Source organism: Cucurbita maxima, unplaced genomic scaffold (genome assembly GCF_002738345.1).
Source record: "Cucurbita maxima cultivar Rimu unplaced genomic scaffold, Cmax_1.0 Cma_Scf00036, whole genome shotgun sequence".
Taxonomy (NCBI): Eukaryota; Viridiplantae; Streptophyta; class Magnoliopsida; order Cucurbitales; family Cucurbitaceae; genus Cucurbita; species Cucurbita maxima.
Genome location: NW_019272052.1, coordinates 215418 through 241483, shown reverse-complemented (window position 1 = coordinate 241483; position 26066 = coordinate 215418). Strand labels below are relative to the sequence as shown.

Genomic DNA, 26066 nt, shown 5'->3' with positions numbered 1-26066 from the left:
TGAATATTAACATAGAAAATTATGTTTTTCAACAGAATATTAAATGAGTGTTTTGCCAAGTTTCTCGAATTGACATTTTAGCCCACAATTTTTTCAAATTAGTTCAACAAGAATCTTCATGTTGAAGATTTCATTATCTACATTTATGAGCAATTTATTACCTATTTTTCTAAATGGTGGAAAATATATTTATGGTCCACAAAATTTGAAGCTTCTGTCCCTTTTTGTCTTACATATTGTTGTAAAATCAACACTTCAGCCTCCTGCCGTCAATATATGGACCGAAATCGTTTATCTACTCATCATAGATCATCTTCAAAATCGTTAATCCTTTTTAATCTTCAAAATTGTTGTAAAATTTTTAATCCTTTTGAAGCTTTGAATCACATCGCCAAAAAAAAGTTAATAAACCTTATTAACGAGACTTTCTTCTGAAGTTACCTACACAAAACTATTCTCCTTCGTAATCTTAATTATTATGAGTTTTTTATGGCCAAAAGCTATGTATAATTAATCATTTGCCATTGTGTACCTCTTTTGGATCATCGCCCTAATACCCCACATTTTTCTTTAAATCTTTTTAAAGTTTAGCTCAACTTCTTCCTCTCTCTTTCTTTCTCTCACGCGCACGCCACTACCTCTTGCCACCGCAACTGCCAAGATGCCCGGTACTCCACCCAGCTATCATGGTCCACAATTCGGTGCGTATGAAAGTGTGCATTAACCCAATGAAAAGAAAAGAACTGGACCATGAATCATGTAGCCTGCATTTGCATATTTGACTCCAAGGTGGAGTCTTTTACGAGGTATTTGTAACATTTTCAAATACATGCATATGCTCTCTCTGTAGGTGTTCTCGTGACTACACCTTTAATGTTCTTGTAGTAGCGACGCTAATCAACCTAGATCGGAACATGATGTGCTCATTAGGGTTTAAACGTAACATTGTTGATCGAGCCTACTTGAAGTGGTTAGAGTAGAAAAACATAATGAATCTTATTACGAAACTCAGGTAGGTTCATCTATGCTAGGTAGCTTCTTCGTCACGTCTCGGTACACTTGAACTTTACTAAATGTCCTCATAATTATAAAAATTATATTAACGCCCAAATGATATGATATGATATATTTTAAGGACAAAACAGAGAGGAGAGGATATGAAGAAATAAAAGGGAAAGGAGGAAAAATGGAGCGTCTTAATTAATGCAATAAAAAAGGGTCGCTCTCAATATTGAAAAAATAAAAAGGACCGAGAGCCACACAACCGTACAAATCTAATATTTCTTTCTTTCTTTTCCAAATCAAGACATTATTGTAGACAAAATTATTGACATGTCACTTTATTCACGTAATTTCGTGGAAGGCGCATCCAAGAAACCCGAAACACCGAGAGCTTTCAACTTTGGAGGAGGAGGTCGGAATACTTTAACCGTTACATTCATACTAACAAATCTCTCTCCTAATCTATTGCTTATACTTTTCTTTCTATATATTATGGTTATGCCATGTTGTTATGTATGCTATATGTCAAGTCGTGATCGCACCTCGGTCTAACTAGCATGTTATTATCGATATTTGAATATTGGTATTAACGATAAAGACTATATAAAAACAAAAGGAAAATTCACGTATAACCCAAAAAAGTATAGCTATCGATTTATAATAAATATTTTGAGAGTCTTTATTCTCTAAAAAAAAATAAAATAAAATAAAATAAAATCATTTTAAAAGGATGTGGTCAAGGATAATAAATAATAATAATAATAGTAATATTTAAGCTATATATTAAAAATGGAGTTTGATTTTAATGAAATACATAGGGTGGGCCAGGTGTCCTACGCCTAAACGAAGAGAGAAAAGTGTAGACTTGGGACATTGAGACATGACAAAAACCTACTCCCATTAATTGGGAGGAGAAAAATTAAGAACCATATATTTATATTTTTTATTTTTGCAGTAAAAAGTTGATAAATAAATTTTAATGTTGAATCCTTTTAAATCATGAGCATATGAACACATTGACAAATGTTTTATTCCATTTATTTTGCTTATTATTATTTATTGTGAAATTATTTTTATTTTTATATTTATATTTGCAGTCATATTTAAAATGTTGGGGAGTTAATTTTGTATTGAAATTAAGTATTTTTAATTTCACCCTTATCATTGAAAAGTAGATAATGACGTGTCAATTTCCAGAAAAGTCCGCCAAAAACACCCCCTTCTTATCTCATCAAAAAAACAATATAAAATTTTGGATATTCACTCAATTTTCATTCAACTCTAAATATAATGAATTATTTTTATAAAAAAAGCGTAAAAAAGATTAATGTTTTTTACTTGTTTAGTTAATTAGATATTGAATATTGGGCTTCGGAAGGCCCATATTCGCTATTGGGCTTTTGCATTGGACTTCGTGTTGGTAACGGGCCACCCCATCTGTTTTTTTCTTTGTTTAGGGTTTATTTAGCTTTCGTGTTTTGAAATATGTATGTCATGGAAAGGTTTCCATACCCAATGTTTTCTTCAACGGATGAGAGATCTCACAATCATGGCCATCACCAAGCCACCCCAAAAAACACCAAAACACTTCACTCTTCTTTTCTCCATTACAAAACTATATTTTCCACTACTTTCACATTTTATTTTATTAATCACTGCGTGTTTTCTCCATTAATAATACTTATTTGTCTTTTTGAGTTTGAAGGGATTCAAATTAATAATGGAGGAGGATCCAACTCATCCTCAAATAATTAATTGGGATAATTCATAGTCTTCCATGGTGGGCCCTCTACAAAGATTTTGGTATCACTTCTACTCTATTTTGTTTACTTTCTTCTTCTAATACTCAGAAGTAGTGACATTCTTGAATTGGGTTCACAATCATATAATGATGCATGGGAGCTGCAACGCCTTGCGCTGCGTGCAAGCTTCTGCGGCGGCGGTGTGCTCAACACTGCGTTTTTGCTCCTTATTTCCCTGCCCATCACCCCCATAAATGCTCCAGTGTTCACGAGGTGTTTGGAGCTAGTAATGTCAGCAAATTGTTGCAGGTTCCACCCCATTTCTCTTCCTCATTTCATTCATTAGAGAAATTACGATGAATAATTGAACTGTAAACGCAGGAGTTGGGAGAGCATCAACGGAGCGATGCTGTGAGTTGGATGGTGTATGAGGCTAATGCAAGGATTCGAGATCAGGTTAACGGGTGCGTGGGAACGATAGCGTGTCTGCAGCGGCAAGTGGATGCGTTGCAACAGAAATTGGCCATCACACAAGCCCAGCTACTTCAATTGAAAATGGCCCAATTTTCTTCAGCAAAATCATCATCCGTAGGTAACCTCCTTCTTCCTCCTCTACCCAATATCAATATCAATGTGGGCGCATCCCCATCCTTATGGTCTTGCTAGCTTTGCTTTGTTTTGGTCCATTTTTCATTATCCCTCTTACTTTTTGTTGTAGTTTTTAGATTATGAAAATTCCACGTCTAATTGATCTAATTTGGGTCGTTTTCTTTTGGGAATATCAGATATATGTACGTGCATCATTCATCATATTAACACATCTTCTAGCTCTTCTACATCTACACTCGTGATTACCATTTTTTTCCCAAACTCTGGTTCTTTTTGTTGCTGTTTATTGCATTATTTTCTACGTTGGGAGGAGAATGAAATTTTAAATTTTTTTTAAGGAGAAGCCCGAAATAATCATTGATGTCCAAACAAAAGATTGGATGTGTTCATCTGAAGCTTGATAAAAATGGATAGTCGCTAGTACATATTGCTCTCTTTGGTCAGTTACGTATCGCCGTCATGCTTCGTTTCTTTTCAACCGATGTGGGATCTCACAATCCACTCTCATTGAGGGCTTAGAGTCCTCGTTGGCATATCACTCGGTGTCTGGCTCTGATACCATTCGTAATCGTCAAAGTCCACTATTAATAGATATTGTCTGTTTTGGCCCATTACATATGTCATCAGCCTCATAGTTTTAAAACGCATCTGTTAAAGAGAAGTTTCCACACTGTTATATGGAAAAGGAATAGGAATGCTTTCGATCACCTCAAGACGTGGGATCTCGAAAAATCATGTATAAGGCACTAAGGTTATTTTCATAAAACTAATCAAACACAAAACCATTTGGGGCCCAACCTCATATGCAACAGTGTGTTGATGCTGGTGCTGAATATAAATACAATTTAGTAGTAATAATGAGATCGCTACAGTGGGTGTATGTGGGTGGTGAGAGTGTCAACTTGTTTAGAATGTATATGTATGGGCCTAACAGCACTGGAGGGGAGAGGGGACTGACCTTTCAACAGTATTTGCTTTCAGATTTTGTTTTAGGTCAGAGATGATGATAGGTAGGGTATCAAACATAAACCCCATTATTCCCCCCCACACACCACCAACCCTTATAACCCATCACCCCTTTCTCTGCCTCTCAACCTGTCAAACTACCACTCCCTCTTTCACATCGTTCTCAAATAGACTTTCTAAATGCTTAAAAACGCTTTACGATGTATTCAAAACAAGAACTTCCAATTGAGTTCTCCTAGTCTCTCAGTGCTTTCTTACGACTAAAAGAATGGGTACGGGGTGACACCCATTTGTACCTTACCACTGAGCTATGTTCAAATTGTTCCAAGAGGAAGAGTACAAAAATGAGAATAATAATTTAGCGATGACCATGAAGAAACCAATAGCATCCGATCCCATCAACTACAAACGACAGCCACCTTTTTAAACCATATATTCCCAATCGCTCACTGTTTGATTGAATCATTGGATCAAAGTACACCACAAACTGCTCAACCAAAAGGAATCACATTTTGAGATCTCATTAATTTAAACTAATTAAACATATAATCACATTCCTTCTGTTGGTCTCCTATGTTTCAAAATTCTAGGACGATATACTCCAATTAATTAATCTAATTTCCTGGCTTTGCTGACCCTTTTGATCTTCTCATCAATTCCATCTCTTCAGCTACTCATATATGGTAAATACATCAGGCTCCTCATTTCTTGTTCCCATTCCTCCTCATCCTTTTTCAACTGCAAAAATGATGAATATTTTATCATAATGAATGTGCGGTTTTCGTGTTGGATTTGACCCACGATCGAAATATGTCGAAACAGGTAAAAGAAGCAAGAAAAAAACTTGAGGAGGGAGCTTTTGGAACAAAGAATCCTTAACCAAGTAGCTTTTCAAATCTTTTTTTTATACCTGGACACCCAACTCATGGTTGTATACTAATTCATTGTCCATGTGAAGAATACAGGTATCATTCTTTGCTGGATTAGGTTCTTGATCACATGCTTCGTTGTTCCTTGCAAATCTCCCTCGGACTCGGATCCTTCTGTCAGCTAACGTTTTCCGACATGCATACTGTTTTATATAAACGGATGATTAATTATATCAATATTGTTGAGAATTATTGGGAGAGGAGTCCCACATCAACTATCCATGAGGTTGATCATAGGTTTATAAGTGAAAAATAGATCTCCATTGATACGATACCTTTTGTGGAAACATGACAGATTATGTTCAAAGTTACCTTTATGGTTTTGGTGAAATTTCTTTGGTTTCTCTTCTTCAAGTAGCGCAGAATCCTTTCTTTTCTTACTTCTTCAGAGTAGCGGCCAACCTTGATGTTTGAGTCCTCAGCCACAGGAACTTCATTGCTTTGGATTTCCTATATGATTAAGTTCATCCATATCCATGGATATAAATAAATATCACATTATAAAATCAAAATTTTAAATTTTCTCTTTAATCTGTATCCTTCAAAAGAAAGAGATGGGTGGACATACCCAATTATGGGGAGGGAGTGGTTGGTAAAGTGGCTTGATCTCAGGCACCAATCCAAAGCAATCGTCCTGAAATTCATGGAAATGATGATCAAGGCAAGAGTTTTGACATCCTCCATTAATGGAGGGGATATTAAGTTGAGGAAAGGAGGTGGGATCAATGGCGGAGGACAAGGGTGGCGATGGTTTATCATCACAACAATATTGGGCTGATGGGGATAGAGAAGGAGGGTGAAGAAGGCCAAACTCGTGGAACAAAGGAACTAAGGTTTCTTCGCCCCAGAATGGGCCGCCGGGAGTGCCCGCAGTCGACGGCGTTGTAGGAGGAGGCAGATCATAGAGATCATTAGGAAACATTGCTGCGCCCGTTGGTGTATAGTCAGGGTAGAATTGAGGAATGGAAGCCATATGGGTTTTGATTTGGTTGAAAAAAATGGGGAAGAAAAGTGGGGTTTTGTGGCTTGGATTTTTGCTTTTACATGTGGATATGTGGGTATATGTATATATATTATGCGTGTGTGGGGCAGTGGAATCAGGTTTAAACAAGTTGTTGATGGGTGGGGCGGCCAGGGCAGCTAGCCGGAGGTGTACTACTGGGTTGTTGGTCAATACCAACATAATTAGCTTCCGGACACCCTCCAAAACCTCACTAAAAAACTAACTAAACTGTCACTCTGTTTTTTTCTTTTACTTTCTGTTTTTCTCTTCTTTCTTAAACGGTAAACGCTTAAGCATGTGTGGTTTGGTGATTATGCCCACTCACATTACTCTCTTACCCATTGAACTGAAGTACACAATCCAAGTTCATTACTAGCCGATGTTGTTCTCATACAAGTTTTAAAATGCAGATGTTAGGGAGAGGTTTTCACACACACCCTCATAAAAAATGTATCGTTCTCCTCTCCCGCTGATATGGGTCTCAAATCTACTCCTTTTTAGGGCCCAACGACCTCGTTGACACTCGTTCCTCTTTTCATTCGATGTGGGATCTCACAGAAAAATTTAAGTCAGGATCGTGTGTGACATTGGATGTATTACATATGATTATTTTTAAAATAACAAGGGTGAGAAAGGTTGAAAAATGGAAGCTTGTGTGAGAGAGAAAGAATGGAGGAATCTATGCTCACATGGGCCTCAAAGATTTGGCATCAACATGTGAAGTACAACATATATACTCTCGAGCTCCTAATTAGGGTTCGTATAGATAATTAAGGTTTTGTTGGATAACAATTTCATTTTTTTATTTTTGAAATCTATGCTTGTGACCTCTTTAATGGCGTGAGGATGATTTTCATATTTTTCATATTTTTTTAACGAAACGTTTGAATCATTAGCCAAATTTCAAGAACAAGATCAAGTTTTTAAAAACTACTATTCAGAAATGTGGGAGATTTTTGGGCAGCTGTTTTGTTATCTTATAAAGTGATTCCCATGCTTTGAATTCTTTTCCTGTCGGCTGCCTATAAAGTATAGTTTGAGGGATGCCTTTTGTGACAAAAAAAAAATACGAGAGTGAGCAGAAGATTTGTAGGGCTGAAGTTGGCATCAGGTACCCATCGTCGATTTAATACCCTAAGAACTGTCTGCATGTGGGCCTTATCATCGTTAATACCCTAAGAACTGTCTGCATGTGGGCCTTGCTACGCTCCCCACTTGCATGGCCTCTCCTCAAAACTAGATAGCTTTGCCCATCTCCTTTGACTAAAGGTACGAATCCAAGACTCAATGATCAATATGGTCATCAATTACTGCTTTGGTTATCAACATGATATAATGCAAGTGAAAAAAATGGAGGCTTTGTATCCAAAAACCAGGGACAAGGGCAGAATGTGGGTGAGATGGAGGAGTAATTAACGGTGGATATTGGGTGGGAATGAATGTAATATACATATATTTTAGAGCATAAGATGAAAAGATAGCATTTTTGTTGTTGTTGGCCACTAGTTTGAGCATGCAAATATGCTCTTGGGTTTGTGTGGAGGTGTAGGGACGGGGTTTGGTCCTTTGGAAATTCCTTGTTTTTTTGAAGGACATTTTATGTTCACACTCTAAACATGCTTCTTTCCAATTTTTACAAAATAATGGAAATGATACATTTGGTGGGTCCTATGTGACAACAATGTTACTATGTATGTCTCCCTTTCATCTACTTTTCACAATTGTGACATTTATTCCCCAAATATATCTATAACTTTATTAAAGTTTTTAATATTAATTTAGATAAGACGAGGTGAGTAGCAAAATAATAAAAATTACCCGTCGATGTGGTGTTAGTCATACATAATTCAATGTTTTTAAGTTATCGTGAGATTCTACATCAATTGAAGAGATGAACGAGTACCAGTGAAGACACTGAGTCTCGAAGTGGGGTGAATTGTGAGTTCCTACATTAATTGGAGGGAGGAACGAGTGTTAGTGATGATGCTGGGTCTCGAAGGGAGGAACGTGTGCCATAGTTTCAGCAAATATGAGTGATATATTAAGTCCAACTTAACTCAAAAGGGTTAGGTTTCAACAAATATGGTATATATATATTTTAAAAATGGACTGATCATAGAAACTAAAATTCAAGGGCAGGCCCGGATCATAACTAGACTAAGGGCCCAGAGACTGGAGTATTTGAGCGGCCCAATAGTCCAAAATCTTAGGCCCATGACTTAGAAACGGGCCAAGCCCCACAATGATTTGCCAAAACACGTGGCTTGAGATTATTGATATGATCCTTATGATACATCTGCCCCTATAGGATATACTTGAGAATACGGCCATGGCATTTCGATCTCAGTTGCTTGTGCCGGCCACCCGAGACCGCCGCCTTTTCTCACCGTTTCTCTCTTTGATATCTCTTCTTTTTCCGACAGCTCCAACTTCTAGGGAGTTCAGTTGGCTTCGAGTTTGAGCTTTGAACTCAAAGCATCAAACAAGTAGCTCAACGAACAGCCGCATGTAATTGCCACAAAGCGCACAGCAGTTTGCGGAGAAAGAAGACAGAGAGCGGAAGCAATGTCCGTACTTATTGTAACCAGTCTGGGAGACATTGTGATCGACCTACGCACCGACATGTGCCCCTTGACCTCCAAGAATTTCTTGAAGCTCTGTAAGTGAGTCAGTTCTTCCATTTTCTCTGTTCTAACTATTAGTTTTGCTGCCTGAATTTGGTTCAGAGTGCGCGTATCGTCTTTTTTTCTAACTCTTTCCTTAATCCGCTTTCATCCACGAGCAGCAATAGTTTTCGTAATTCAGGCTCTGAAATTTTCTATTTACCGGGCGGAAATGTTCATTTTCGCGGCTAATTTGTTTACTTGATGTGAAGAATTCAGCTTGATAGTTTCCATGTCCTAGTTTTAATTCCATATCATTTTTCACCTGGCTGATGCAGAATTAAATTCTACAACACATTATACAGAAGGACTTAACTGCTCAGACTGGTGACCCCACTGACTTTTCCATCCAATGACAATCAAGTGCCCAACTTGTCTTTCTTGTTCAAGTTTATTTCCATAATTCTTAAATCTAACTTATTTTATTGTAATTACCATTGTATATGCGAAGTAGGCTGTGAAAACTTCATTTCCAGCATGGTTTGGTGTTCATTCTTCAATCTTAATTAAAAACTTCAGCTGATTCAATCTTATCTTGTCGTGCAATCTAATTAAATCTCGCTTAGGAATTGGATTTAATTTTGATTTGATTTAGTTTAGATTTGATTTAATTTTTTATTTGTTTATGGTTGTTACAAGATTTTCTGCTTAGGTAGATTTTCTAAATATCTTTTTGTATTATCTCTATATGTATAGAGCATACTCTTCATAATATAATCTTCTCATCAACTATTCAATCACTCACTCTTTCACTAAATAAGACTAAAGAGGCATGTGAACAAGCATATTTTAAGGTGTGTTAAAAAAATGAACTGTTGTTGGCCAGTTCCCCCACTGCCATTGTTGAAAAGACATGTCTTATAATCTTTTCTTGTTTATGGAAGATGGACAATGCTCTGATTGATGATAATAGGTAAATGGTAGAAGGAGAAGTACAGATGATATGGACAAAGAAATTTGGACGGTAAAAAGCAGAAATGAAAGATAGGGGATGAGCTATTTAGATTGAAAGAGTTGTAGATGACTGTTAAACTAACTCCAGTAGATGGAATGTCACATGGGCTGAAGTCACTTCATGGTGGCCTTCTATGGTACAATGCTACACATAGGAATGCTGCCTTCATTGGTGGTGGTACAGGGAGAAGCTACAAAACACTCTAAATAAATAGGTAATCAATTTTAGAAGTTTCAAATCATAAACTAAAAAATTACGAACATCACCACTGTAGGAGTCATCAGAAAAATACAGCCATTTAGGCTAGAGCTAGAATCCATGATTGGTCCATTTCAAACAGTTGTTAAATATCTGAAAAAGGTTGTTCAGCATTCCGATTTGTATAAATGATGAATGAAGAAGAAACTTTTCTCTTACGGGTTTATAAAGAGCATCATATTAGATTTCCAATTTAGTCGTAGGAAAAAGATTGTGTTGTGTTTATGGGTGAAAGCCAGGCTAAGCCTAATGCGTGTTTGTTGCTTTGTTATTCCGTTTCCAATTGTGTAGTCATGTCTTTAGTGTCTTTATATTATATTTTTCTTCTTAGACTATGAAATTTCGGATTGAAGAGAAGAATGAGTGCTAGTGAGGACAAATGGGCTTCGAAGGGGATGGATTGTGATATTCCATATTGGTTGAAGAGGGGAACGAAACATTGTTTATGAGGGTGTGGAAACCTCTCTCTCGCAGATGCGTTTTAAAATTTTTAAGAAACCAGAAAGGGAAAACCCAAGAAAGACAATATCTACTAGTGGTGGGTTTGAGTTGTTACACACCAGGAAGAACATGTAATTAAATAAGACTGATCTTATTTCGTTTTGTTTCCACCACTTACATATTAGGATGAAGTTTATGTACTAATCAAAGTCAACGGTTACACGATTTACAGCCTGAGAGCGTTCTTTGTAACCCATCCTTTCGTTGACAACCTTGGTAGCTTTTTTGCTTTTCAAGTAGGTTATCACATCTTACGTCATATAAAAGTGCCTCACTCGTCGAATGTTCAGCTTCATCACTACTTACCGTTCATCAATTGAAGCATTATTGTTCGAATCAGGAGGCCATCTTCATCATCACCTTAAATTGATCATCTTTGGCAGAGGAAGCCAAAATTTGTCATGCTTGCTCTAGCACCCGACAAAGATCGTGGCGAACCTGACCTTATCGGTGTTTTCAGAATGTGCTTTTTCGACCTCAAAGCTGGCATGCTTGCCTCAATGTTAGAGAGGAAACAATGCAGGCAGTGCAAGACTTGTCCTTGGTACGTACGCGCCTCTGTATTCTTCTTACTGTACCATTCATCAAGTAAAATGTGTTGAGTCTGCTAGAACATGAAGCATTGTCATACATAAATGGAATGTGTAATTTCTATCCATGGTTTATTTTTCTAGTATTTACCACACCCAAACACCATAAATTTGAAAATACTTCTGAACTTACATATAATTGAGATGAAGACATCCAATATATAAGTTCATGTCCTTGTCTAATCTAGATTCTACCTTTTCAAATATTTTAGTTTCACCCAACTTGCTACCATTTTAAATGGTTGAACTGTCACATTAAAGTTGGTGAATTGAGCTTTCTCCTGCCAACTCTTTGATTGATTAGTATTAATGTTTTCCCCCTCCCTGCATTTGAAAAAAGCATGCCTGTTATATCATATAGTTTATTACTTGAACCTAAAAGTCTCATAAGTTGGGTTGATTATCATTAAGCCTGCATTCACACAATAAAATTATGATTAACCCAAAGATTATTTCCTCAGGTACTTAATTATCATTGAATCAGGGCTGAACTCATAAATATTTTGTAAGAAAAATGATGTTTTGACAGGTGGCCGAAGTATATACACGACAGCTCTCCAAACAGTTAGATGATACACGAAGAACATGTATATGAGAAACGTGTGTGTACTTGTCGACTTCTCATTTAAGACCAATTTCACCAACTGCTACCTGCTGCCTATATTGAGTTGTGAACAGAAATAACTCCACCAATAATTGCATCAACCCTCTTGGCTTTGGCTTTGGCATATATATGTTGAACATTGTTTGTGTGGCAGTCTTAAAGCTTTTTCCATATTTAACAAAGTTTGAAACAGAAGGGTCGAAGAGAAGAAAAAGGCAGCTAAGGGCCATGCAGTTGTTGTCATTGGTTGCATATTACATATTTTTCAATGCTTCGAAGGTTGCTTATTTTGTATTCTTGGTGCTCCTTGTAGCTTTTAATCTCATCATACTCGCGGATAATATGCGACATTTGGAGACACTTGGAGCTCTGATTTGCAAGGATGAGGTTCAAAATTGTGTGTTTTTCCGGTTTGAAGCCTCTCACGATCAATCTCTTCACTACTACAGCCTCAACTACAATGCTTCTGTTTGTTAGATTCTCTTGCAAATACATATACAGTCGACCAAAGTTGTTTTAGTGTCCTTTTTTTTTGTTGGAATTTTCTCCTTTTGAGTGGCATGATTGGATTGTACATTACTGTTTACATAAGATGGATATGAGTACAGCAAGGTGTTTTCTGGTTGTTCTTGATTATGGACTGTGCTTCCACCCTAGGTGGGAGGGAATATTTACTGGCGGTGGATTTGATCTGAGAGCGAGATACACAAGTTAATTCAAATATCACTGTTAAAATTTTCACGTCCATAGATGGGTAGAGGATTTGGAGTGTTTCTGGAGTAGGACTCTCACACTAGATAGTTAAAGTTACCCATGAAAAGATCAAAATGAATGAAAAGAATAGGGTGAATGATAATAAATGGTCCGTACCAAAAGTCATTAATATATACGCATATATTTCTCTCTCTTGCTTTAGGTGAGGCCTATTACTTGCTACTGCAACCATGGAGCAACCCTATTCCTCAAGCATTTTTAATCAACGAACTTAAATTATTTTGTTTTTTTGTCCTAATGGGTTGATTTCTATTAATAAAGAATCTTGGCAACACATTTATGGATAGGATTTATTAATTTAGTTACTATCTTAATTGGGTGTTAAACCAAACAAATCTTCTTAAATCCAACTTAGATAGTTGGGTTTGATTTGATATCTTAAAGTCAGAGATATTTATAAATTAAATTAAAAGAATCATAATATGATCTAATCAAATCAAATACTCGATGATCAGTCTTCCAAAAGCCATTGCGCCTCTCTGCTCTGCTACCATACTTCTTCTTAACACTAATTTGCCTCTCCTCCTTTCTTCTTCTTCTTCTTCTTCATTCACCGTCCAATGCTGCCGATCATCCGCCGAAGGCCTCCTGCATGTTCGACGCTATCTACCAACTGGGCGGCTCTGTTTCAGACACCGGAAACCTCATCCGAGAAAATCCGGCCACCCCTTTTTCCCGTCTCCCTTACGGGGAATCCTTCTTCAAAAACCCCACTGGCCGCTGTTCTAATGGCTTGCTAATCATCGATCAATTTGGTACCCAACTTTAAACCCTTCCTCTCTGCTTTACATGGGGTTTTAAGCTAATTTCGTTTACTTACAGCTATTGCCGCTGGACTTCCTTTGATAAACCCTTATTTGGACAAGGATGCACCAATGACTCACGGGGTGAATTTCGCAGTGGCCGGCTCTACGGCTTTGCCTTCGGAAGTTCTTGCTCAAAAGAGAATCTCTTCTCGCGTCACCAACTCCTCTTTGTCTAAACAGCTTGATTGGATGTCTACTCATTTCAACATTACTTGTCTCTTTAAAGAGAACGGTATTTATATAGACTTCCTCTTTCTCATTACTTTCAAACTCTCTGAATTACTTTACTTATTGCGATCTCTGTTTTACAGATTGTACCAAGAAATTGAAGAATGCTTTGTTCTTTGTTGGTGAGATTGGAGGGAATGATTACAACTATGCGCTATTCCAAGGCAAGACTATAGAAGAAGTTAGAAATTTGGTTCCTGAAGTTGTTCAAATTATAAAGGAGGCAGTCGAGGTATGTGGTTTGATTCATTTCTTTTAACCTTTCTATTAGTGTAGGAATCACTGATTTCTGTATGTAATGGTATGATATTGCCTATTTAGATCATAAATTCTAATGACTTGATTATTGCCTGCTTAGAATTCTAATGACTTTGTTTTGGTTTTGGTTTCCTGGATAGGTCTCGTAACCATGGATAGTATTCCTTATTTATAAAAACCTATGATTTTCCCCTTAATTAGCCAATGTGGGACTACTCTCCCAACATTCTTCAATAAACCTCTCCTCGAACAAAGTACATCATTGAGTCTCCTTTGAGCCCTATGGAGTCCTCAAACCGCCACTCCCTTAATCGAAATCGACTCCTCCTCTAGAACTCTCGAACAAAGTACACCATATGTTCGACACTCGAGTCACTTTTGACTACATCTTTGAGGCTCATAACTTTTTTTTGTTGACACTTGAGAATTCTATTGACATGATTAAGTTAAAGACATGACCCAGATACTATATTAGGAATCACATATCTCCGTAATGGTATGATATTGTCCACCTTGAATATAACTTTGCTTTTGGTTTCTGAAAGAGGACTCATACTAATGAAAGATAATATTTCTTACTTATAAACCTATGATCGACTCCTCTCCCAACCATCCTGAACACTTTCTATCCATATCTCCTTTTCTTTTTGTTTGTAACTGCAGAGAGTCATAAATTACGGTGCTTTTCAAGTTATTGTGCCGGGAAACTTTCCAATAGGCTGCCTACCAATCTATCTCGCTGGATTTCAAACCAACGATGCCACTGCTTATGATGAGCTTCACTGTTTGAAGGATTTGAACAACTTAGCAATCTATCACAACACCCATCTGAATGATGCTATCAAATCCATGAGAAAAGAGAACCCAAATGTGAATATCGTGTATGGTGATTACTATAATGCACTCTTGTGGATTCTACGAGAAGCTTCCTCGCTCGGTAAGCCTCCTTTGTTGCACTATATGCTGCTGATGTTCTCTTCTCAAAACGTTTACTTATCTGATAGAATATATATTAACAGGCTTTGATGAAACGTCCCTGCATAAGCCTTGTTGTGGAATGGATGGTGATTATGAGTTCAACCTGATGCAAATGTGTGGAGCTCCTGGAGTGCCGGTTTGTGGTAATCCTGGAGAGTGAATCAGTTGGGATGGATTTCATTTGACGCAAAATGCTTACAGACTTATGACATATTGGCTCATTCTCAACATACTTCCTCGGCATTATTGCATACCTTAAATTTGTTTCATTACTTTAGCTTTGCTTTTTAATTCTTTTTTAGTTTGTAGGAGGGTTGTTTAGTGAGAGTGAGATGGACCCATATGGACCCATATTCAATTTATTTTATTACCCGTTGAGAGGGCTGCGTAGTGGAGCACGTGCCCATTGTTGAATGGAAAGGGCCATGGGGATTGGGGGGCTTCTAACCAAAACCGTACTTCAACGCAACGCTTTTCCAGATCCGACCGTTACAATTATTTGAAAAAAAAGAAATCAAAGAAGGGAGCCTCCGATCTCCTCTTCACTACATTCTTCTATCCTTCTCTTCTCTCTGTTTTGTGACTTTTAATTTCCATGGATGATAACAACAAAGCTTTATCAGTCATGGAACCGAAGCCTTCACACCCACTTCACCAAATTGCCGAAACCCCAACCCACAAACTTCTTCTCAAGCAGTGGCTCAAGGAAGAGGAACTAATCTTCGGAAGAATCTCTCTGAAAGAAACCCAAATCGACTCTGTGAGAAAAGAAATCACTATGCTTCACATTTTCTTCTTCATCTTCCACTCCACCGCCGTGCTCCTCCTCTTCAATGCCTCGACGAAGGATTTCCATGGAGTAGCCTGCAACAGATCCTGGATTCCGTCGCTTTGTTCTCTGTTGTTCTCTCTGGGTATCATTTGGGCCGTGAGATACAAGACCGATCTTGAGGCCCACTTGGATAAACTGCTGGAAAGGGAAAAAGAAGACAGGAATTTGCTGGGGAAGTGTGTTGATGAGTTGAAGAGGAAAGGGGTTGAGTTCGATTTGTTGAAGGAGGTGGATGCGCTGAGGAGGGCGAAAAGCCTGAGGGTTGAAGCCAAGGCTGTCAGAAAATGGTCTTCAAGGGATTTCATCACTCTGTTTTTCTTCTCTGTTTCCTGTATGTTTCTTGGGATTATTAGGGTTGTTCTGTGTAACTAGTAGAGGGGTTTTTTTTTACAAAATTGATGATTTTGATGATGCCATGGATTTCGATCTTGGTGGATCTTGTTTGTTTCACTGCAGATCACACTCTGTTCTGCACTATCTTGTTGCTTTGGTGGTATCATATGGATAACAATTTGAAGTTCTTTCCAAAAATGGTTCTTTTGTTATTATTACTTAGAGCATCTACCTGCTCAAACAGATATGTATGATAGACCACAACCACAATCAAAAGATACAATCATGGAATCCAAACTCCATGGGCAATCTATTTTGTGAACGGTACTTTTGAGTAATAAGCAATTTAACTTACAAACTCCAACACAGAAATCAATGAGATCATAAATAATTCACAAATGGGAGGTTCGAAACGACACAAATGTTGTATGAAATTAAATCACAATGTACAAAGCCGGAGGTGGGGGAACGTTGAGCAAATATGAAACTAAGCTTCTTTACCTACCTTCCCCTAATAATTCATGGAGCATTGGTTCAAAATCATTGGCTGGCGTATGCTTTGCACCAACAACACTCGAACTAGTCGATGCATAACGGCCAGTATCAGGTTCTTCAGTTGATGGATTATCTATAAAGCTTGTAATGTCATCAAATTTCCAATCAGTAAGGTAACCTGGTTTGGAAGTTACAGGAGTCACTTCGATGTCTCCGGTCAGCATTGCCACTACGCGGGACATTGACGGCCGAAGAGCTGGGGATGTTTGAGTGCACAGAAGAGATACACCAATCACCCTCTTTACTTCCTCCTTGCTGAACTCTAATAATTCAGGATCCACCATCTCAAGTTCACAGTTGTTTTCGTGGAGGTACCATGCCTACAAGCAAAACAGGAATTTATCACACAACTTCTAAGCGAAATTTAAATGGAAGCGATGAGGAAGCATCGCCTAATTGAAATGTCAATTTTCTATTGTATACCCTTCTTGGATTAAAACGGCCAAAAATATTATCTAATCACTTGGTGCCTCATAGACAGATTAACACTAATGTCTGAGTGATAATGTATATATTTCTGTCCTCTGTCATTGAGTTATGGGAGAAAATGCAAGGAAAGATATTATTGATTAGTTTTTATTGTTTTCTTATGCTCCTCTCATGTTTCAGCCAAACTGCTAAATTTAAATGATTGCTCGGGACTCTCCAGCAATTGTATGTTCAGATTACTATTGATTTAAGTTCAAGGGTAAAGTTAATAGAGAAGGATGAGAATAATATGGAGGTAATAGAGAAGGATCTGAAAAGGGCATGATTTCAAATAATAAGCTTGGGGAGGGTGCTTAGAAAGAGGAAGTATAAGTGGCATCTAAGTGAGAGAGAAGCTCTTTAATCCGTCGTTACATTTTATCTGAAAAATTCAAAACTTTTTCAGCCGTAAATCTTCTAGAGTGTGTTAGTTCATTTAATTTCACTGGAACGGGTTCGAAGATATTTGTTCTACTCCGGGGAGGGGGGTGATCCTAATGAACAAAACAGGAAAAACGAATAATTCTTACCCATTCGAGAAGATAAATTTTATCTTGCTCTAAGCTTGGGTCTGAATTTGGCCTTCCACTGACAATTTCAAGAGCCACAACGCCAAATCCAAACACATCAGCCTTCTCCGTAAGGTGGCCACGCATGGCATACTCAGGTGCAAGATAACCACTGCAACAGTAAGCTGGCCAACATTAGTACTTGTACCCAAAGAAAAAAAGCGAAAACACAATTACTGAATTAATCTTACATTGTCCCAGCGACACGGGTGCTTATATGAGTCTTTTTGTCATCATAAAGTTTGGCTAAGCCAAAATCTGAAATTTTGGGAATCAGATTACCGTCAAGCAGGATGTTACTGGCCTTAACATCTCTGTGCACTATGCGAAGTCTTGATTCCTCATGGAGGTAAGTGAGACCCCTTGCTACACCCACGCATATGTCAAAACGTGTTGGCCAATCAATAGTCAAATGTTTATTTCCTGCCACACAAAACCCATGGTTAAATACAACTATCTTTGCTTTCAACAGCCGGAAAATTGGATATAAATTCCTTACCAAATAATGCTTGGTCAAGACTCTTGTTTTCAAGAAACTCATAAACAAGGAGACGTTTGTCGGCCTCAATGCAGCATCCATATAATTTTACAAGATTACGATGTTGCACTGCGGATATTGTAGCAATCTCAGCGACAAACTGGCTCTTTCCTTGGTGGGATGCCACTGAAAGTTGCTTGACAGCAACCACTCTTCCATCGCTTAGTGTTCCCTGCAAGGATAAAAGAAATCAGATAGTAAGTAATAGCAGTACTTCAGAACGTAAAAATAGATATAATCTTCCCACTATCGTACAAACTTCGAAGCAAAAACAGTAATTGAAATTGGTAAAACTGTTATGATACGTCATATTCTCACATATAAGGTTGACTCAGTTTGAGATAAACTATCCTTTTCCCGCAATGGTTATAAGTTTACCAAGATCTACAACATTATCTTTTCTTTTTTTACACATACAATATTTCCGAAATTTATTGGGTAGTTTCAGATAATTGAATCAGATGTGAATAATACAACAGGAGACAACCATGATAATGACATTTTCCTAGCCCTATCCACTCCGCCATTTTAAAGAGAGACCATACCTTGTAAACAGGTCCAAATCCTCCCTCGCCAAGTTTGTTGGATGGATTAAAGTCGCTTGTAGCACCCCTTAGTTCAGAAAAACTAAAAGTGTACGGTCTAGCATCTATCCCAAGGAGCTCTGCAAAATAATAAAAATAAATAATTGGTATAGATGTGGATAGAAATTACAGTATGCCTCCTCCAAAGTAGATCCAAAATGGAAGAAAATACAGCAATAAGGGACCAATTTATGCAAGCATTTAATGTGGAATGCAACAGAATCAAGATGCAAACAACTACTTCGAAGCAGATTCCTTGTAATTACCTTCATCTTCATAGGCACGACGCCTTTTCCTTCTCTGGAGAACAAAGAAAACTGCGCCAATAATCAGAAAGAAAACAGATCCTAAACCAACAACGAGCCCTACAATTAGGCCCGTTCTATTATTCTCCTCAGTATTTGGAGGTACGTTGCTGACAGTTGGTTCAAAATCTGCAGAAAAGCTCACTAATTTCAGTACTTGAAAACAAGGACACAACAAAGAACAAAACTTGCCATTACTAATTACCTGGGGTAGCACTGATGGCTGAAACGGAGGGTCCAAAAGCACCCTGATTAGGTATGCAGCAAGTACCTTTGCCTGCCCAAAAGAGATGAATTTCCAGGAAGCTTTCTGTAACTTCAGCCGTAAAATTCTTTCTGACAGCAAGGAGAGACCCACCTGCCTCCTTTCTGATATCAAAGTTCTGAAAGACACGATTTCCCTGGAACCAATGATGATGAACTCAGACAAAGGAGCAGAGCAACAGATAATCGCGAAAATGAAGGCACGTCGGAAAATGAAAATCAGTTAGTGAAGGAATAACACAGGACCAAATGGAAATATAATATTAGAAAAATGAAATTTAAAATATAAGACGGATGACACTTGTTCTTACTGCATAAACAAAACTACAAGTGTTGCTAACACCCATCAACTAAGAAGCATAGACACGGATAGACACGGAAACGGCGACATGCCAATTTCTGAAAATGTAGGATAATATTTTTTATTATTTTTATTTTTAGAAGATACAAAAACAACAACCCAAAATGTACATAAAATTAATTAAAAAACAAAACGTGAATGAAAATTTAAATGTACATAAAATCCAGTAAGTCATCGAACCTACTTATAAACCCAATAAAGACAAAGACCAACATGCAACTAAGTGATTTCTCTCATTACAATTTTAGTCATTGAATTGGTCTGAGCTTCAAAATGCCATGCATCAAAATGCATGTACTAGATTCCTAAAATTTAACTCACTCAAGTTTACAAATATCTAATTCCTAAAATTTAACTCACTGAAGTTTACAAATATCTAATATCTGTAATTGAATGAAGTTTACAGATATCTAATATCCCTAAACTTTCAATTATGTGTTTAATAGATTCTTCACATATTTAACATTTTTTAAATCAATGAATCTATTTCACATAAAAGTGAATTTTGTGTAGGACAATAACATGGTGAATTTTAAAACATATTAAATAAAACAAGAACCTATTAGACACCATATTGAAAATGCAATAATCTATTAGACACAAAATTTAAAGTCTGGAGACCTATTAGATAGGTTATGAAAGTTAAAATATTATACATTTTTTTTAAAATTAGACAGAAACTTAAAATATTGTATCAAATTTCCAGGGCCAACCAACTTAAAAGCCCTTGTCATAACAGTGTCTGCAAAATATAGGCAAAGCTTCTAGAAAAATATTTTTTGCCCTCGCCTGGAACTATGGTAGAGGAAGACTCATAACATGATTATATAAATGAAGAATTAAAAAGAAACCTGGATATATATATCAAAGAGACGCCTCCCACGGCTTTGCCATGTATTTGAATCTGGGAAAGCTATTTCTGCAAAATGAAGGTTCACTGTGTAGTTGCCATTCTCAAGTCCCAGTCCATAGTATCTCAATGATGAAGCAGATAGACGCTGTGTCTGAAAAAGTTCTGTGTCAAGGGAGTTTGGGAATTGAGACAATGTCTTGCCTATGTATTCAGGATTGTTGGTCCCAGTGAAGTATCCAGTATTACTAACGGCCCATCTATTTGACTGGGTAACAAAGTATGTAGCAGGACCGAGAGTCTCATTTTCCCTTTCAAACAAAATCCCTGATGAACTTGTGATCTGTGGACCTCCACACTTGATCCCAAAATCAGAATCTGGCATCAACATACAAGACAGGAGATATGAATAAAAGATATCCACACGTAGGACGGTGCATCTTCTGATTTAACAATTGCCTTATTTCAAAAGTTAGAAGCCTGAGGTAGTTTTTCCTCTTCCTCAGAGAAACAAACAACAAATAGGAAGAATTTATTTTGTAATTTCTACTCACATCTTGGACGGTCTCGATTACAAGGAAAGTTGCGTTGAAGACAATTCAATCCAGAAGGCAAACCACTGAAAGCAAAAGAGAGATGTGTTAAACAGACCACCAACGAAAAATTTGTGAACGCAAGGATATTAAATGAACTCATGGAAATACCTGCTACTTGAACCTTCAATTGTGAAATTGTTGACTACTAAATTTCTGCATATCAAAGCCAATAAGATTATAACATAACCTTCATCTTAATATTACATTGAGTAGGTAGGCAGTGTATTATTGTCATTTGCATGATTGTAGAGAAAAAGAACAGAAAATCAGTGGCACATTACTTACATCTGTAAATTTTGCTGGTTGATCCAAGGAGGAAAGCTCCCTGATAAATCATTATATGACAAGTCTCTACAAGATCAAGTGGCAAGGCATTAGCACTCAGTACAGAAGTTAACAACCAAAGAACGGTGTAAAAGGAAAATGTGAGAAATGACTATTAAGATGTGTACTCATCGAGTCAAGCTAAAGATTTCAGCTAAGCATTCCACGACAATGCATGTAGGGTTTTGGAATTTTAAACTTATTTTGAAAAGGTAGACAGATTCTTTAGTGTCTTAGCCAATAAATCTAAGCATGCCAAAAGAACGTGTTGCCACTGTTTTCAAATTGAACAAGCATATGATTGTTTGCCTGAATGAATACCATGCCTTCTCAAAACCTCAATCTCAAAAAGCACGTATTTAAAAATAACCCAAGAAATGCATCCTATGCAACTTCTTACTATGAATATTTAAACTTGGTAATCGAGATGTTTGATAAAAGATATATTCCGTTGGAGCATAGTGAAATATACAGTAGAATCTTTCATATATCTTTGAGATGGAAAAATTTTCATTTCCCAGGAATACAACATATCTTCCATCTAATTGACCAAAAGAAATATTGCTAAATCAGATTTACTTGTAAGGGGCATCGTTAACTGAAATCAAAATTTACAAGACGAACTTACATATTAAGAAGTGATGCACTCTTCTGTGTAGGTAGGGTCCCATTTAACTTATTATTTCCAAGAAACCTGAGCAAAAGACAGAATATACACTTCAATTCGACAAAAAAATGGTGGGAGTCAGATAGTTAGTATAGGAAGGGCTGGATGTTACAAGTGTGACAGTGAACTCAAATTGAAAAGCGAGCTTGGAATCTCTCCTGTCAAGTTGTTGAAGCTCAAGTCCCTACAACAGAAAGGAGAATGGAGTCACTCCATTACCAGAACTACAAGAACTTTTAAGAATAAAATGCGATCATCAAATAGGATTCAATTCTCCCCAAGAGCACTAAGTTTCATAATGGTAAGAAAAAAAAAAAAAAAGGAAAACATGTTACTAGATTTATCATCCAAATGGATCCCATCTTAATTTATAAATCAGTTTGGAGATGAGATGACACCAACACAATTTCTTAAAAGAGAACATGAACATTGTTGTTTCTAGGGTGATTTGGTGAGGCAAGGATATCATATACACAAAAACTGACGTACAGGTGTACGAGTCAAATTTGTTTGCAACGCAAATAAATCTAACTTAGCTCATTACAAGCAACAAATTAATTTAAACGGTTATCCGTTGATGAGGAATTCTTACAGCTGGGTAAGTCTACGAAATTCTCCAATGTTGGATGGAATTGAACCTGTCATATTATTATTTCTCAACACCCTGCAAGAAAAGGAACATTATAATCATAAAAACGTTTGGTTGATTGAAAATATAAAAAGATAATAACAGCAATGAAACAATAAAATGGAGCCAACTCACAGGATAGTTAGAGATGCCATATTACTGATGAATGCTAGAGAAGAGCTCCCATTGGATAAATCACCTATTCTCCTATATTATTTATATATGGAACATTAGCAATGAGTCAAGTACATAGACCAGATACACTGAAATGGTTAGAGTTACTCACAACTCCGTCAAAGATGTCAGGTTTGAAAATGTCGATGGTATGGGACCTGTAAAAGAGTTTCCTTGAAACCTCCTACAAAAGTGAGTAGATAATAAACGGACAGACCTTCAACTTAACTAGAAATTGCAAGTAACAAAAACTTCTGCATAGCATTGTTTGTGTTGCAATTTCTACTCACTTTTGGAGAGAGGGGGGGTGGTTTGGAGCTAAGAAGAGACATGATAACATAATTTTCTTACAAAGACGTGAGCCCTGTCCAACTCCCGATGAAATCAGGTATTCTGCCACTGAATTCATTGTCTGATGCCCACCTGTTCAGAAGAGAGATTTACATATGAATGATGCATCCTTGCTGATAATGTTAGGAAAAATTAAAGCCAGAAAATGGATTACACTGTATGCAAGTTTCTTAGGCGTGAAAATGATTGAGGAATACCACCAGAAACTCCAGAGCTATCAATGTATCTATCAAGACAAACATGATCAACAAATTATCAGTATAATGAAACAGTGCAAACGCAGAGTAAAGGTAGGATCACCACAACTAAGTGGAACAAAACCCAAGTCAAAGATTGAAACTCGAGACAAATCTATTCATTCAGACCATTCAGCATGCTCAGAAATGCATATCACAGATGAAGGGACCCAAAGTCAAATTAGTATTTTAGATTCTTGCATCAACAAACTTCCAATTAAAAAAAAATGATCATGACCATGAATAGGTAAGTACTATGAGTTAAACCCAGGATAGGGAACCGTTAAAATCAATGAGTTTTTTCTTTCACAAAAGTTGGTTTAGCTTTCAGTCTTTTCTTTATTTTATGTCACCAACGTTATACTCTTCATTAACTGAAGTTTGGCTCTCAAACATTGACTTCGGTACGCAAAAATACAACATATAAGGTTTGTTTTATAACATTTTTAAGTTCTATTTATAACTTGTTAGAGTTATATTGATGAATGTCAAATAGGATATAATTCCTATCATGCATACAAGAGTGAGTTTTAATGTCAGCTTTCTATCAATAATAGCAGGTCATCTTTTTTCATGCCCGATAAACATAAGAAGATTGTGGTATTTCTGGAAATTACAAAAATCATGAGATACGGCACATCCAACAATATCCTGAATATAAAAAAAAAAAAAATCAATAAACTGAGGGCAACCACATGACTATAACATTTTAGGTTTTTATCCCACTGGTCAAAAGGTTGATGCCAAAAATTCAGATTTAGTTGTTGAGAACTAGGAAAGGCAACCCCATAAGCATAATTTACACATGTAGATATGAAAAAAGGGTCAAGAATTTTTATAAACAAAAACCAAAAAATAAAAAATAAAAAATAAAAATAAAGAGAGAAAAAAAAAAAGAAAGAAAGAAAGAAAGAAAGAACGAAAAGCTTACAGTTCCTTCAACATAGAAAGATTTCCAAGCTCTGGCGGTAAGGAACCAGAGAAATTGTTGGATCCGAAAGCCCTACAATATCAGTCAAATCGCAACAGTTAACTATGGTCATATGAAATACAGCCGCATGACATATAATACAAATGATCTGCATTTGTACTCATGAAAAGTTTCATTTCTCCTATTCATAAGGAAGGAAAAGACAGAAGCATGCGAGTAAAATTTAGAATTTTTTAGTGCACAAAAAATCATTTCATGTAATTAACAAATTGAATGAAAAAGTTAGCTCCATAGATCTAATAAAAAGCAACGGGATAAGCTAGCTATTCGGATGTCCTCCAGAGTTGAGTAGAAACAGAAAACTTACAACAGTTCCAGTTTAGAAAGAGATCCAAGTTCCTTCGGAAGTTCCCCTGATAATGCATTAATGCCCAGGCTCCTAATCATAATTTGTTTAAAATTAGAAAATGGATAAAATCTTTAACGTTGATGTTCGATATGATATTATGTCTTTTGAGGTCTCTAGAAAAAGCTATGGATTGTCTTACAACGTTCGCAATCCTGTGAGATTACCAACAGATGCAGATAGCATTCCAGTCAAGAAATTTTGATCCAACTTCCTGAAAGAAATTCAGTTCAATTTAATTGCACAAGATACCAATAAAACTTTCCACAATACACTTAATATAATATCAAATACATATATATGCGCCAACATGAACGCAATTTGTTCTAAGAGCTCACGATTCAAATTCTCCACTCAACAAATGATGTAATATTCTAAAAAGTCTGTGTGTGTATTAAGGAAGAAAACATACAGATAGGTGAGGGAAGTTAATGTCCATAGCTCTGGTGGAAGTACACCAACAACGTTTATTGCATAAACGTGCCTGCAAAACCATATAAATGAGATGAATTCAAACTGAACAAGAAAGAAAACAAAGAACATTAGTTTGTTATGAGAAATAAATATGATCTTCTCTGATCTTTTCTTTCAAGTAGATTATATCCTCTTATGATCGACCAGATTTGTCTGGATGCAAAACATACAAGCAATATGGCGGCATTGGTCATCTAGAAAAACTGATTTTTTTTTTTATCAGCGAACATTGCAAGCTTATGGATACACATGTATAAATTCCTGCAACTCAGATCCTTTTTTTTTACGGTCCATGTATATCAATGCTTAAACGAATGGAAGTCGTTAGAATCGAATGTCCCAACTATAAATTAGTTTTATTCAGCAACTTGATTCTGGATTTCCACAACTAAACTCAAGTCCCAACAATCGCACATGCAGAATAGGAATGCTCAAGGCAATCGTAAATAAAACTAATTCGAATTGCTCCAGCTCTTCAAATGCAATGCGATAGATGCAGAGAGAGAGAGAGAGAGAGAGAGAGATACAGTTGAGTAATGAGGCAAGTTGAACCGTTGTTGGCTGAGCAATCGCATTTTATGAGAGGATTGAGGTTTCCATTAATGTCAATGGGGGTGGTAGTGTCGACTGCCCTCCCACTGCACAAATTCCCGCTTATATTCCACGCCCCTGATGGCGCCGATATACGCCATTGTCTAAATATGGAATTCAGAGCTCTTGCTGCACACACACCAAAAAAAAAAAAAAAAAAAAA

At 36.8% G+C, this 26066-nt stretch overlaps 5 protein-coding genes and 2 long non-coding RNA genes across 9 annotated transcripts in view; 5 read left to right on the top strand and 2 right to left on the bottom strand.

Moving 5' to 3' along the window:
* The first annotated feature begins 2897 nt into the window (after window positions 1-2897).
* LOC111468420 (LOB domain-containing protein 4-like) lies at window positions 2898-3410 on the top strand. Its single transcript, XM_023113632.1, has 2 exons — window positions 2898-3053; window positions 3126-3410. The coding sequence occupies exons 1-2, from the start codon at window positions 2898-2900 to the stop codon at window positions 3408-3410; spliced, it is 441 nt and encodes a 146-aa protein (XP_022969400.1).
* A 1328-nt stretch (window positions 3411-4738) lies between these two features.
* Window positions 4739-6265, bottom strand: LOC111468419. Its single transcript, XM_023113631.1, has 4 exons — window positions 5817-6265; window positions 5561-5698; window positions 5230-5391; window positions 4739-5057 (listed from the first exon to the last, which is right to left on the bottom strand). Exons 1-4 carry the CDS (start codon window positions 6219-6221, stop codon window positions 4986-4988), a joined length of 777 nt encoding a protein of 258 aa, XP_022969399.1. The 5' UTR covers window positions 6222-6265; the 3' UTR covers window positions 4739-4985.
* Window positions 6266-8562: 2297 nt separating this feature from the next.
* Window positions 8563-9406, top strand: LOC111468455. Its single transcript, XR_002714750.1, has 2 exons — window positions 8563-8914; window positions 9193-9406. It is a non-coding gene; the product is annotated as an uncharacterized LOC111468455 (long non-coding RNA).
* A 1607-nt stretch (window positions 9407-11013) lies between these two features.
* LOC111468454 lies at window positions 11014-12453 on the top strand. 2 transcript variants are annotated; one of them, XR_002714748.1, is made up of 2 exons: window positions 11014-11172; window positions 11748-12453. It is a non-coding gene; the product is annotated as an uncharacterized LOC111468454 (long non-coding RNA). The 2 variants fall into 2 exon arrangements; XR_002714749.1 differs by having other exon boundaries at window positions 11680-12453.
* A 562-nt stretch (window positions 12454-13015) lies between these two features.
* Window positions 13016-15376, top strand: LOC111468052 (acetylajmalan esterase-like). Its single transcript, XM_023113105.1, has 5 exons — window positions 13016-13351; window positions 13419-13634; window positions 13714-13862; window positions 14552-14825; window positions 14908-15376. Exons 1-5 carry the CDS (start codon window positions 13189-13191, stop codon window positions 15024-15026), a joined length of 921 nt encoding a protein of 306 aa, XP_022968873.1. The 5' UTR covers window positions 13016-13188; the 3' UTR covers window positions 15027-15376.
* Window positions 15377-15418: 42 nt separating this feature from the next.
* LOC111468053 lies at window positions 15419-16224 on the top strand. Its single transcript, XM_023113106.1, has one exon. The coding sequence runs from the start codon at window positions 15462-15464 to the stop codon at window positions 16068-16070; it is 609 nt and encodes a 202-aa protein (XP_022968874.1). The 5' UTR covers window positions 15419-15461; the 3' UTR covers window positions 16071-16224.
* Window positions 16225-16303: 79 nt separating this feature from the next.
* The window catches only part of LOC111468050 (probable LRR receptor-like serine/threonine-protein kinase At1g56140), an 11179-nt gene continuing 1416 nt past the window's right edge, over window positions 16304-26066 (bottom strand). Inside the window, exons 4-26 of one of the 2 annotated variants that reach the window (XM_023113102.1) lie at window positions 25840-26032; window positions 25251-25322; window positions 24981-25052; window positions 24800-24871; window positions 24433-24504; window positions 23420-23491; window positions 23266-23337; window positions 23027-23098; window positions 22876-22947; window positions 22705-22776; window positions 22225-22296; window positions 22074-22139; window positions 21407-21472; window positions 21230-21274; window positions 21080-21147; window positions 20527-20903; window positions 19256-19451; window positions 19012-19179; window positions 18707-18825; window positions 18123-18333; window positions 17815-18046; window positions 17585-17735; window positions 16304-16906 (exon numbers count right to left, since the gene is read on the bottom strand). In XM_023113102.1, the coding sequence (XP_022968870.1) occupies window positions 16529-16906; window positions 17585-17735; window positions 17815-18046; window positions 18123-18333; window positions 18707-18825; window positions 19012-19179; window positions 19256-19451; window positions 20527-20903; window positions 21080-21147; window positions 21230-21274; window positions 21407-21472; window positions 22074-22139; window positions 22225-22296; window positions 22705-22776; window positions 22876-22947; window positions 23027-23098; window positions 23266-23337; window positions 23420-23491; window positions 24433-24504; window positions 24800-24871; window positions 24981-25052; window positions 25251-25322; window positions 25840-26032 (2990 nt within the window). In that variant the 3' untranslated portion in view covers window positions 16304-16528. The remainder of the gene's footprint in view (window positions 16907-17584; window positions 17736-17814; window positions 18047-18122; window positions 18334-18706; window positions 18826-19011; window positions 19180-19255; window positions 19452-20526; window positions 20904-21079; window positions 21148-21229; window positions 21275-21406; window positions 21473-22073; window positions 22140-22224; window positions 22297-22704; window positions 22777-22875; window positions 22948-23026; window positions 23099-23265; window positions 23338-23419; window positions 23492-24432; window positions 24505-24799; window positions 24872-24980; window positions 25053-25250; window positions 25323-25839; window positions 26033-26066) is intronic. The other variant, XM_023113103.1, reaches the window with a different exon arrangement.

Excerpts from the sequence above, each read along its gene's own strand:
- LOC111468053 (XM_023113106.1), top strand. The coding sequence starts at position 15,462 with ATGGATGATAACAACAAAGCTTTATCAGTCATGGAACCGAAGCCTTCA.
- LOC111468419 (XM_023113631.1), bottom strand. The coding sequence starts at position 6,221 with ATGGCTTCCATTCCTCAATTCTACCCTGACTATACACCAACGGGCGCA. Across the intron at positions 5,392-5,560 it reads ATTTCACCAAAACCATAAAG|TATGCATGTCGGAAAACGTT; the intron begins GTAACTTTGAAC and ends TATATAAAACAG. Across the intron at positions 5,058-5,229 it reads ACCATGAGTTGGGTGTCCAG|TTGAAAAAGGATGAGGAGGA; the intron begins GTATAAAAAAAA and ends TCATTTTTGCAG.
- LOC111468052 (XM_023113105.1), top strand. The coding sequence starts at position 13,189 with ATGTTCGACGCTATCTACCAACTGGGCGGCTCTGTTTCAGACACCGGA. Across the intron at positions 13,352-13,418 it reads GCTAATCATCGATCAATTTG|CTATTGCCGCTGGACTTCCT; the intron begins GTACCCAACTTT and ends GTTTACTTACAG. Across the intron at positions 13,635-13,713 it reads TTGTCTCTTTAAAGAGAACG|ATTGTACCAAGAAATTGAAG; the intron begins GTATTTATATAG and ends TCTGTTTTACAG.
- LOC111468420 (XM_023113632.1), top strand. The coding sequence starts at position 2,898 with ATGGGAGCTGCAACGCCTTGCGCTGCGTGCAAGCTTCTGCGGCGGCGG. Across the intron at positions 3,054-3,125 it reads ATGTCAGCAAATTGTTGCAG|GAGTTGGGAGAGCATCAACG; the intron begins GTTCCACCCCAT and ends CTGTAAACGCAG.